General features: G+C 42.2%; 1 protein-coding gene across 8 annotated transcripts in view; it reads right to left on the reverse strand.

Moving 5' to 3' along the window:
* Window positions 1-13,297, reverse strand: part of EBF1 (EBF transcription factor 1) — a 273,631-nt gene that overhangs the window by 241,283 nt on the left and 19,051 nt on the right. For all 8 annotated transcript variants that reach the window (XM_027896387.1, XM_027896386.1, XM_027896385.1 and 5 more), the window contains exon 6: window positions 13,216-13,284. In XM_027896387.1, coding sequence (XP_027752188.1) covers window positions 13,216-13,284 — 69 coding nt within the window. The remainder of the gene's footprint in view (window positions 1-13,215; window positions 13,285-13,297) is intronic.

Genomic DNA, 13,297 nt, shown 5'->3' on the forward strand with positions numbered 1-13,297 from the left:
ACACTAAGAAGTCACAATTTAAACTACAAACCACCCTAAAAACAGTGTGCAGATAAATAAAAGTGTGCCTGACCATGAGAAAACCCCTAAAGGAGATATTATGTATATATATGTATTTTATATTGATATGGTAAAATATAAATAAACCCTAGAAACAAACCTTGTATTCCAAAGAACAAACACCTCTCTCTTTTAGAAAGACAGAAATCTGCAGCAGTTTTTTTAAGTCCAGTGAAATATCTCCAAATTTACATCTGTACAACTAAATGAAGAGGATTTCTGTGCCTTTCCCTATGACAAAATACGCAGCTAGAAGCACAGCTCATATTATTTCTGACTAGATGTATGGTCCTAATTTTAAATTGAATTTGGCACTGAAACAGATTAATAAAATATGACAAATAACTAATTTCTCCAAGCTGGAAGAAAGGAAAAACGTCACCCCTGCAGCTCATCTTCTAGGGCAACAATAGATGTAAGATAACAGAAGTTATCTCTGCTCTCTTTTGTTGCATTAATCTCTCTTTACCTGCTTACTTGTCATCTGCAAAACGCGTCTGAGACACAGTTATTTGGTAGCAGGGGGTTAATTTTCTTTTCTCTGCTTTAGTCAGGTGAAGCCGGGGAAAGGGACTGCAGGGTGCACCTCTGCCTCCAGAAAGTTCGGTGAGGAGTTAAGGCAAGCTCAACCGGCAGCCACCCTGCAGATGCATATTAATGAGATAAACAAAAAAACCAGCCCTGATGTTGCATAATCCCGTGTGACAAACCCGGCACCGGCACTTCGGGGGTTAGTTCATGGCTCTGCTCAGCGCCGGGTTTCTCTGCGAAGTGGCTCCTCCAAACGCCGGCTCTGAGAACCCAGCTGGTTCTCATTTCCAAACAACCAGTTTCTCTATCCCCAAGTGCTAAAGAAAATAATCCCAGCAATCCATGACTACACGCTTTCACAGGGACAGCAGTGAGAATTTGATTGTAGAGATAATTAAAGTCATTCCTGAAACTTCCAAGGAAAAGAAGCAAAGTGGGGGAGAGGAGAGGGCCAATAGGGACAATGATGCTCATGTTTAAATTGAGCTAAACAACCAGTGTATTTTGGAGAAGTGGGGACACACACACTATATTTGGGGAATTTGTTTTCCTGGAAATTCTCTCTCCTTCACTCTAATAGTTCCAATATTTGCAAAGAAAATGTAATAGACTGTGGCAAGCAGGAAGATTAGAGTGAGGTTTGGAGCCTGGATACTCCTAATTTGGCAAGAGTATCCAGAGGCAAACGCTTTTGCATTCTGGTAAACTTGAACAAAATTATGTACAGCCACTTCGATTAGAAGGGCTTAAAGGGAAATGATACCATAAAAGCAATAAACCCCACTGCTATCTGCTTCAAACACTGAAAACATCTTTTTAAAATTAATGTTTCCTGCAGCCCAGCCATGAGTAAGGTCAGAAATAATTTTAATATTAACAACACTCAGGAGCAGGTCAATCTAGAGCCAATCATGTGACTGCATTAGTGCTCTACATCTTTCCAAAACAGTGGAGTAATTTACACCACTCCAGCTGGTGTAAATCAGCAGGGTGTCCCTGGCATCAGGAGAGCTGGGAAGCACTGGCCTCACTAAAAAATAATCACGATGATGATTAAAAGAAAAAAACCAAAACAGAACAAAAACCAACAACAACAAAAACAAAAAAAGCCTTGCTCCCAGCAAAGCTAAATTGTACCACCCTGTGTCACACGTCTGCTCTGACCCTCCCTCATCCTGAAATCGATGTGAAATTCAGAGATGGAGAGAAAGAGTTTAAAGCACTTGTAATCTCTCCGTCTGCACTATCTGCCTTGAGCAGGAAGGAGGGATCCGCTCAGTGAGAGCTATTCAGGGCCTCTCAATTAACCTGATTAGTTCAGCACGCTGCTCTCATGAAAGACACCTTATCTTGGAAATGAAGGAAAAAAACTTCCTTCCTTCTGGAGATGCAGGCGGCCCCCAAAGCCAGCGCAGCGGCGCCCATCGGCCGCCTCCCCATCTCCCCGGGGAGCTGCTTTTGGGGTGGCAGGGCCAGGCAGCCCAGGTGGCCCAAGCAGGGAGGGGGTCCCCCTCTTTCAGACCCAACCAGGCACATGATGGGATTTGCTGCCGTGGTTAACCCTTCCAGCGCCGTGCAGAGCCCGGCCGGGGGCTGCCGGCAGGTGAACCCCCCCGGGGAAACGCTGCCTCGGGTAAGAGTGTTGTAGTCTGGAACTTGTTTCATATGTGACAGATTAATGAGCGATAACTGGGTTACCATGGCAAAAAGCATTCCCAAAATTCTCTTTTGTTTCCCCGAGAACAGTCTCCCTTTTTTTTTTTTTTTTTAACTCCAAATCATGCCACTTTACAATAACACAAATATTAACCAACAGCGTGGTGTTCTTTCAAGTGCGTACGGCTGCGGATGTCAACGAAGCTGACTGTTAAATACAAACTCCCAAGAATTAATCAGGGAAAATAGGTGTCTCAATTACAATTATAATCCTGAAAACTCAAATTTATGAATGCCCAGCCAACTTTGAACACATTTGTTAGAGAAATTCCGAAGACTTCGGAAGTATTAATGTACTAATGACAAATTAAGGCGTGATGTATTAATGTTCTTGTAATTTCTGACAAATTAAGTTACCATTGTCACGGCAGGGCAATCCTTCAAGAAAAATAAAAAGTTCCTCTCCCCTGCCACGCAGTACATGACAGACAACAATTTATGTACACATAATGGGGTTCAGTGAGAAGTTTTCCTCCTACACCACAGTACAGTTTATTCTGTTGTTCAGAATGCCACGGCTATTATGGAGCTCACTCTGTTTTTTAAAAAAAAAGAAAGTAGATGTAGCCTAGGGATTGTCTTGCCTAAACAGCTCTGTAGGGTAGAGATTCCCTCGATGTTCATCCCTCACTCAGCAGCATCGGAGTCCAACAGGGCCCAGTAACACCAGATTGTGGTTCCAATGGGAGATCAAGACCCAGAGATAAGGAAAAAAGCAAGTTTTACAGAGCTGCTTTTAGCACATGAACCCCAGTTTGAGAAACAAATTCTGCCCCAGACCCCAAAGTGCTCCTTTGTAATGCAGCCAGGCTTCCTCATTTTAATTTAAAAAGGGGCAAATCCTGATCTGAGCTGCGGGGCAGCTACCTCAGAACATCTGCAGGTCCTTTCCTTCTCCTGCCTGCATAACTCCCAGCAAGATGTGGTGTGGGGTGTGCTCCTGTCTGCAGCCTAATTCTAGCTCGTGAAGGACTGTGCTGGCACCATGGAGGCACATGGAGCAGCTGGGAGGAGATGCTACCATCAGATCTTAATAGCTCTGAGTGTGGCTAATTTTATTCTTCTTTTAGAGCAAAGAACTTTCTAATGAATACAGAATACATTTCTCCTCTCCTTGTGTCATCCTTCTACAAAATTTGAACTAGGTAAAGTGGTTTTTAACATCCACTTATCAAAGTGACTTAACATCTGGGAAGTCAGCCAATGGTTATGTAGGTGATGCAGATGCCAAAAAATCCAACTGAAAGATTATATTGAGGGAGTTTACAGAAAAGACATGACTCAGATGGGTGGAAGTGGATGGTTATCCTGGTCAGGAAAGCCTCACCGTCTCATATGCAAAATGATGTAAAAAAAAAAATAAGGAAAATTATTATATTTTAAATAGCTAATTTTTAACCCATTGTAGACACTGGCTGTATCCTGCACCAATAACTTTTTCCAAAGGGAAATTTTGGAATCAACAGGTGAACAGTTTGTCAAAGTCCAAAAGAAGATGAACAGGAAATTAATTTCTGTCTCTGACAGTCACTGAGACAACACTAAGAGGAAGATTATTTTTTGATAGCTAGACTCTAACAGTGGGATTTCAAGTCTTTCTAACATTTAGTTACATAAAATAAATCCTTTCCAGGGTCACAATCATGACACTTAAAAATGTCTTTTTTATTTTTTTTTTTACTTAATCTTTGAAAAAAATGACCTAAACATTTAGCTCACTGAATGATGCAATTAGCTGAAACAGTTCGCAACTCTGATTAGAAAATCAAGGTGAGAGGAGCACTAAGAAAACCCAAGTGTTAAGCAAGCCTATGTTGTTGTAACATCCCTTTTTTTTTTTTTTTTGGTAACCCCATTTTTCATCTCTTTCTAGCCCAGCATGGCACTGGAAGAGTTAAAGAAAACAATAAAAGAACAACTGAGTGTACAGGGTAGGATTTACTGGCATTTACTTTTAATTCTATGGTCCTTTGCTCTGTGGCTTATCAGCCCTATGTCAGCCCTTTTTCCTCCTTTATATTTCATGAGGGGACCCACATGCTGGTACTGAGAGACAGAGCCCAAGTGTCTGTAAGCTTTTTGTCAGGTAAAAAGAGAAAAAAAAGGAAAGGAACAAGAGGAAAAGCAAAGCTAAGAGGCATCTATTAGATGTCACTAGGCTTTTGTATTCATGTCAATGATTCAGGATTAGAGTATTTGAAATAATCTTATTGAGAGAACTCAAAAGCCCCACAGAGGGAAAGCCTGCTTGGTAGCATATGGCAGAGCAGCAGACAATATCTTATTAAGGATGTGTTAGCTAACACCATTACTTTTTATATTACATTACTGAACTATTGTGCCTCAGCCGGTTAGCGAGATGCCATAGTTGTGGAATTCCAGATTGGACGTTACCGCGTCGTTACAAAACCAAAAAGATTTGGCCGGGTGTCCTGGCACAGAGGGGGGTGGCAGCTCCCTCACCCCTCCCTGGGCCCCTGGGAGGGGAACCCAGCAAAGGGGAAACGATGTCCCCAAAAGAACTGGTGGCCACTCTCCCAGAGTGTGACACCTCCCAGTGCCCACCCACCCTGCCCACCTCACTCCCCCCACACTCGGGTCACCCCCTCTCAGGGCTGGCTGTGAAAAACAGGGGGTGCAGAGGGCACTTTCTGCTCTATCTCCAACAAAAAATCCCAAACTGTTGCCAAACTCGGCTTCTTGTCAGATGAAGGGAATTTAATTTTGTTATACTGAATGCTGTTAGTCTAAAAATCTTTCTTTGCTCTTGGACAAAAGCTTGTAACTGGAGAAATAGCTCTTTTTAAAGTTATCTTCATCTGCCTACACCTTTAGAGGCAGCAAGAACCCAAAGACAAAACAGTACTGTTCATAGCATCTCAACGATTGCACTGAAAGGCTCTATATCTGGGCCACCTTACTACTGTCCAGTATATAATTTCAGTGACTCGATATAAAGCCTTTTAATAACTGATTTCATATAATTCACATATTAACAGCACCAGAAAATTTGCATTCACCTTTCCCATTTCCACGTGCTATTTTTAAACAGTGGGTAGAAAATAATTCATTCCATTTAAAAAAAAAATCCTCAAAAATACTGTCCTTAGCAAAAAAGTAAACAACCAGTTGATACAGTAATATATTCTGATCACAAACTACCTATGCAAAACTGCTAATGTGACACACTGGGAACTTTGTGTGGCTTTTCTGTACTTTTCCAGAAGAGTTACAGAAAAAAACCCCCTTGATGCTACAGGGAAAAAGAAAAATTCATGCCAGCATTTCCCACTACTACTAGAGAGACTTGCTGCTCTCTGAGGACAGTGTTAAAGCCATTTCTAGAAAGTTATCTCACTCATGATTTGCACAGTAACCTACAAGTGTTTCTTGCTCTCTTTTAACCTTATTAGTTAGATGTTGTATTAAAATTAAATACTTCCAGCAGGCAGAGGTGCCTTTGAATTTAACATAGTTATATTTGTAGACGTGGCCAATTACTCACAAGAATACACTTTGGTGGTTGGGACATGCAAACATTTATGACTACTCCCAGGAAGAAAACTACACACGAACACCTCAGAGCCTGCAGGATAAAGCTTGGGTTTTGTTTTTACCCAATAAATGCTGGGACAGAGCTGAGATACATTTTTCATGTTCAGAAGAATTTTAGCTAATCTGCATTAAAACTGAGGATGATCTTTGCAAATACATTTCCCTATCGCTCTTATTCATGTATGCATTCCCACTGTGACAGCAAATATGGAAATAAATCAGGTGCTAGGATGGAACGGGAAATTTATCCACTCCAGAAACTATGTGCATATGCATATGAGAAAGAGCCAGTATTTTTCCCCCCCCAAAAAAATTCCCTCTCTTGAGAGAGAAGGACTGGCACTGAACTGCATGAAACCAGGGAACCCACTGTGCTGAGCACATCCTCCCTGCTGCAGGCCATGCTTTGAAGTAGGAGTTCATATTAAGAAATTGATAGGTATGAGTAGCACATATGAAGTTTTGTGATGAGAAACAAAGGGATGGATCACCCTGCCAGGCCCTGGGCACCTCCTGGGACCAGACCAGTGCACTTGGAGTTTTCCTGGTGCTGCATTAGGTCACTGCACAGAGCCAAACAAACTTCTTAAAGCACCTCTAACCTTGGATGCCCAAATCCTGCATGCGGAGCAGCAGAGTCATCCACAAGGTCTCAGTTAGACCTCAGGGTGCTCCTCTGCACAAGCAAATCCACAGGATCTTCAGGATGGACCCTGAGGACCAAGACAAACCGGTATAGTCTCCTAAAATTGTTAATCCTTGCTGACCAAGGCTGAGGTTTTCCAAAAGAGCCCCAAGGGACTTACTGACCTGCTGGCAGCTGGCTCTGGACACACCAGGTGAAGAATGGCTCAGCCCCGGCTCACCATCCACCCACGACCTGGCAGATCCCTGTGGACATGCACATGCTGACCTTGGGGGCTCAGGGCAGCAGGTCCAGCACATCCCAGGTGTGCACCCAAGCCACAACTGGCCAAGCCCCAACAGGCTGTGGATGAGCACTAATAGTCAAATGCCAAAAGCAACAGACTAGTCTTGTCTTCAATTCCCCTCATCCCCAGGACATTCAACACAAGGTTTTTGTTCTCCACAGAAAAATCTCAATCTCAGTTTTCAGTCTGCATCAGGAGAACCATTTATCTTCAAGAACGGGATCAGCACCTAGCACACCGAGCCTTCTTTGCCATAAGAGCCTCTGTTACATCACCGTGATATTAAATAGTAATAATCAGGCATAAGATTCCAGCTAAAGCCCAGAACACTAGCTGCAGATTCAAAAGACATCACTGAGAGAAGCAAGTAACTGTTAGTTTAAAATGTTTGCAGTGAAACCCAAATCCACATAAGACTTGCCTGGTCTGGGGGTTAATAACAAGCTGAAAACTCAGAAGAGGTTTGCTGAGAAAATCACAAACTTTCTGAGTGAAGTTCAGTCCAAATTAAGGTTTTGCATAATACCTCTAAGATCATACAAAAATTCTTATACTTGGAGGTGGAGGGAAGAGAAATCAAACAAACAATAAGCAGAAGCTGTTTTGACCCTGACCGAGTTCATTCGGCCCCAAGAGCAAAATAAAGGAATTTAGAAGCAACAGTGGTATGTGCCAACCCCAATAGGCTGAAATCAAGAGATTTCTGCAAGAATCTTTGCAAAGTTACCCCCAGCTCTAGTGATTTCATCACCAGAAAGAAGACTAACGCCACATGAGGAGCACTGGTAGAGGAGAAAACATACACAGCAGAATCTCTGTGTGAGAAGCATCTACTGATCAGAGTCTCCCATTTATCTCACAGCAGCTCAAAATGCCTTTGGTTGCCTAACTCATGTGGGAAATGTTTTGGGTAATGCTTCTCAGCTGCATCAATCACAACCAAATCCTTGAGGATGTGTGTTTCGGTCCCCCCCCCCCCTCAGAAATGTACGGGTTCACAGGCTCCAGGAGCTCGCTTGAAGTGCTCGAGGCCAACTTCTGCCTCTCTGAACACCCTCCTCAGAGGCCCAGAGGGTTTAGGCAGCACAGCCTTAAAAGACAGCCTGGGAGACATCTCTGCAGTGCTGGGGGTAGTCCTCTGTCATCCAGCTTCTGCTGCTTCTACTCCCTCCCTGCTGCATCAGTAACTCCCATCTGGTTCTGGAAGGGGCACAGCAATGCAGGGGGCACTTTCCAGTATAAGATTACAGATAACAGTCAAATATTCAGGCCCAGGAATGTTTTTCACCTAAGTCTTGAGATAAGTCAAAGCACACCATGCCTGCCCTCCTGCTCCTCCTGTGTGCAAAGCCCATTCAGGGAACCAGGACAGATGGGACCCCCAGGCTCCTGCAGTCCCATGCCTGGTATAAGCAAGGGGAGAGCAGCACACACACCTTCCCCTGACCCCACACAGCCAGGCTGTGGTACCAATATGGTCAGGGGGACAAGGATATGACCAGGATAGGGCAGGAACTGAGACTCCTGAGAAGAAACCCCTGCCAAAACACCTGACATCTCTTGCCACTTTGCTGTGTGATGAGCCCACATCCCTGTAGCCTGGTGGGGATCAGCTACAGCACTGATGCCATTCCCTGCAGCAAAGAAATCCTCAGCAGCTCCCTCCCAAGCAAAACCCACCTTGTTCCCTTGCCAGCACCTCTCCCGAAGCTGGCAGGCTCTGCCTGCATCTCCATCACTCTCCCTCCAGGCATGGAAAGCTACTGCAAAATGCATTAATCGCCACATCTGCCTAACCAGTGTGTCTGGGGGAAGGATACAGGGAGTGTGATACAGTCCACTGTATCACTTTTTCACCTTCCTGGTATTTAGGCTGAAAAGATGATCAGGCCTGTAAAATACAATCCACTACGTGACGACTCGTAAAGCGGTAAAACAGAGACATTGACTTTTCATGTCATTGCACAGTGAAATCCTACCCACAAACATAAAATTCTTCAAGTTAAAGGCTGAAAGATTTCAAAACCATCTGTAGGTAAGTTGGCTCCCTCCGCAGCCACAGAAGCTGGGTGTGCTGGGGAGAGCCCAGCCGAGCATCCTGTACAGCAGGTGTCGGAAGCACACAGGCCCTTCAGACACTGGTAGCAGGTCATGCATTAAAACATGCTTTGGTGTCATCTGATAATAAGGCAGAGAAAATATTACAGCCCTCGATCTGCAATTCCCTTCCCCCCCCCCCCAGCTTCATGGACATGAACTCTGACGGAACTAGAAAGGCACAAACATCTTCAAAGACAGAGGAGCCTCACTGCTCCAAAACTGAATTAGAAGCGGCACATGAAGAACTTCAGTGCTTTGCCAGAGCAGATCCTGGCCATGCCCATGGTGTCCTGCCCCTGAAGGGCATTCAGTGTCACCCAGGGGATCTCCAGCAAGGAGCCACTTGGCTAAAGGTGATCTATCCAAAAGACAGACACTGGCCAGATTTCCTAAGTAGGTCTTGTCTGTATTGGTAAATCTCAGCAAAGACAATTCCAGGTCACTGTCATCAGCCTGCTCAAGTACTCTGGGAAGAAGGAGAATTTGGGATGAACCAGCAGTTGCCAATCAGGCTGTTTTCAGCCCTTTCTCCATGCAATGTCACAAGCTGGAGGTATAGGATATATATGGTGCATATATTTTTTCTGCCACTATATTTGGGGTTGCAGTAGTTATTCCTATTTTATCAGTCAGTAGGATTCCTATTTACTGGATGCAGCCATAAAAGGTAAAGAAGCCCCAGCAGGCACTGGTAACACCATTAAATATCAGTCCTGACAATGGTAAAATGGGTTTAAAAGTTTGGAACAGTGTGTCGAGAGAGGAGTCTCTTTCCTCAACCAAGGAATAACATAAAGTCCCACTTTCTCCCCTATGTGACTTTTGTCATTATCATCTTTTCTGATTCTTACAAAGCAAACCTAATTAGGAAGCTCTCTCATTAGTCTTCCAGAAAAATTAGCACAGCTTATGCTAATTACTCCTGTAAAATTTAATAAACTCGTTGAAATGGGAATAGTCTAATGAGGTTTTATTTATTGAACTAAGATAACTGTAAGGAAAAAGGTTAGGACACCAGGATATCCAGAGTGGTAATAAAACTACAATTTATTCGATTTCTTCACAGGAATTTTATTGCAAACCTTTTAAATTCAAATATGAGTTACAATTTGAAAGTTAAATCAATCTAGAATTTAATTTAATAACAGGAAGTGCTCTGTGTTTTCTTTAAGTGTGATTACAATACAGCCCTGCCACTGCACTCGAAGGGGGAATTGTGCATTTGTATTGTGACAATAATACCCCTTTTAAAATGAGTTCCTGTTCATCAGATCTTCATCTCAACACATGTAACTGGATTAGCAATAAAATATACAGGCTATGCTAAGAAGATGATACAGACACACACAGATTTCCAAGAAACTTCCTTGGAATTACTGTTCTATAAGTATAATACATTTATTTTGTTCTCCAAAGAAAATTTAGATCACTATATGAGCAAAAATTTCTTTAGTCCCTTTCACTGGTCTATCTGCTAATACTGTAATAAAGCAAAGTGTGACAAAATTTTATAAAGGATAAAGTCATATCCTGTTTCAAACACAGCAACATACTTTAAAAAAAAAAATCCCACATTTTGATTAAATGGAAATATATGATTTGCTTTTCATGTATATCCAGGGTTTGAAAAAGAATACAACTCATGCAACTTTGAAGTTGCCAAACAGCCTCTTCTCCAAGTTCACCAAACCACCACAAAGCCAGAGCTCTCCCTATCCCAAGTCTCTCTAACCTCATCAAAGAGAATTAATCAATCCAAAATACTACTCCAGCTTGTCAGAAGAGGATAGCATTTCCATGTAAGTACATAAGTCAAAAATCCCATGGATAGATTCTATGTCAAACTCTATGTCAGGTCAGAGTCTGCGGATTCGCAGGATTTGACGCAAGAGTTAGATTAAATCCATGGGCAGAGACTTCATCAGAGAGTAAGGCATGTGGGAGTGCTTTAGCCCAAATGGTAAATGAATTCTCTAAGCTCAATGCAAATAAAAATATCTAAATATGGCTTTGCATATCAATTGACACAATAGTTAAAAACTGCGTGCGCGGAGAAGCGACAATGGAGTACAACCAAACACATGATCCGACTTGTGCAGGCGTTTTAATCATAGAACAAGTTTAAAGGACTCGTTTTAAGGTAAAAAGGCTCCACACAGATCACTTCATCCTTTCCAAACCAAAGGGGAGGAAAAAAATGAATAGGATAAATGTCACAAGAAACATCACTAAAGCCACTAACTGTATAAAGCACATACTTACTTGGCCTAAATTGTTTGAACCAGCCCCGGCCAAGAAAAGGTTTTAAGTACCCTACTGGGACAGATGCGAAGCGGCAACAATAGAAGCCACACTAATGCAATCCAGGTAACACAATCCTGTTTCAAAAACATGGGGAGGGCTAATTACAGTACTGCTGAGTCAAATTTCTTATACCATTGCAACCCACAGGAACAGGTCAAAATCAAGTGTTATTCAAACCACAGTCATATCAACCTTCTGTATCAAAGTCACAATTTAAAAACCAAGTGAAGAACTTAAAAGCTTAACCCGTTCACAAGCAAAGCACCATTCAGTGCGGGTGGTGAGGTAGGGTTTGTATTATCAGCTTTAAATTATGTTTAGCTTGCATTTTAAAAAGAAACTTCAAAATTGGTATCTATTGCATCAATTTATGTAAAGACTGAGAAATGGATCACCGCTAGGAAGATAAAGCTGTTTTTTTCCTATACCTGTTTTCTTCCTTTTGCAGGAAACATGTAACAGAAAGCATTCCTGGCTTTCAAAATTTTAAATGATTTGCAACTAGCAGTTTTGCATACTAGATAGTTAAACAAAATATTTCTGTAAACCTGCCATTAGCATCTTAACATCTCACTTCCCAGTACAATGAAAAATTCATGTGAATTTTGTAGCTTTCATGTCGCTCAAAATGCCACTCTAACACCATGTTTATAGTGTTCAACTCTGCAGCATGCTTATAAAACACAGCTCTGTACAGATTTCACTGGGGGGTTTTCCCCCCACACACTATCTCTGGTATTACCTAACGCTCAGAGAAGATGAAAATATGCCCAGTTAAAATAAATAGAGGTATCTTCTGAGATTTAAACATTCTCAGGACTACTTGTTACAGCTAATCAAAACATCTGCAATAAGCTTCCAATATATGCACTTTCTTACCACATTCAACCAGGAACTGTAAGACTGGGAGCTGGGATGAGCACAAGGCTCTGCGATGCCCCTGGACCGCTCTCCATGGGGGGCACCCAACACATCAAACCCTCCTCACTTCCTTTCATAAAATGGATGCACTGGCATGGAAGATACTTTAAACTTAATACAGCAAACAGAGACAAGAAAGCCAGGAGAAGCCCCCTGCTCTGTGCTCTCACCCCTCTGTGTTCAGGTAGTTCCCTTCAGGGTCCCTCTATTCACAGATCAGCGCAAGGGTGTTGCTCTCCCCAGCTGATGACAGACACTTTCAGTGCTTCATGGCCATTTAACTCCTCTAGAGTAATGCTGCATAATAACCTGGTTATCACACGCGGCTTTGTACAACGCATTTGGACAATTAAAATGTAAAAATGGCTCTTTGGCTACCATTTTGCATAATTTGCAAGCACAGAAACTACACATGGCTCTGAACAACTGAAATTGTATTGTACTACAATGATTTACTCAGTGATGTCAGATTAGCAATATGGATCTGTTTAAAAACACAATAATTAAGACAGGCAAAAATGAATTAATCAACTGACAATACAGTCAAAATAGTATTCCAACCAAAGAAAATAAGAGGAGGGGAAAAACCTTACATTGCAGATCTATTTTCTTAACTGTTTTTATGCATAAATAAAAGCCTTAAAATGTAGATGGATTGCATCCAACAGAATTACAGTAGCTAAGTGATAATGATTCAAACATTTTTCAAATAAAAGTTAAATATTTATAAGCACCCAACCACATTTCATAAATCACAAACTATTATTATTTTATTCCTGAAGCTTCCCTGGCATAGCATGTGAATTGAGTCACAGAAAGTCAGAAAGAAAAATCTCCTCTTTATGCACATGAATCAGTTACAAGAGCTGGAGCCCTCCACAGAGCAGGGCGCTCCGTTATCCCAACATTATCCCGCATATGGTCCTTCCAAGGCAATCACAATTGCAAAGCACAACTAATGCGGTATCAAAAACAAAATTTCATCCGTATATACTCCTAATTCCTCCCCATTAGCAACACAGGGCAGGTGTTTCATTATAATGAGGAGAGGGAGGAAAAAAAAAAAAAAATGGAAGGAAACAATAGCAGTCCTTACCTGTCAATTATCACTGGATCTGATGGAGTCTCATTTCTGTTGCCACAGCTTTTCTTGTCACAACAGCGGCTACAGAGCAAAA

This window comes from Empidonax traillii, unplaced genomic scaffold (assembly GCF_003031625.1).
Source record: "Empidonax traillii isolate 1590-97213 ecotype Southwest subspecies unplaced genomic scaffold, ASM303162v1 scaffold495:size1017845, whole genome shotgun sequence".
NCBI lineage: Eukaryota > Metazoa > Chordata > Aves > Passeriformes > Tyrannidae > Empidonax > Empidonax traillii.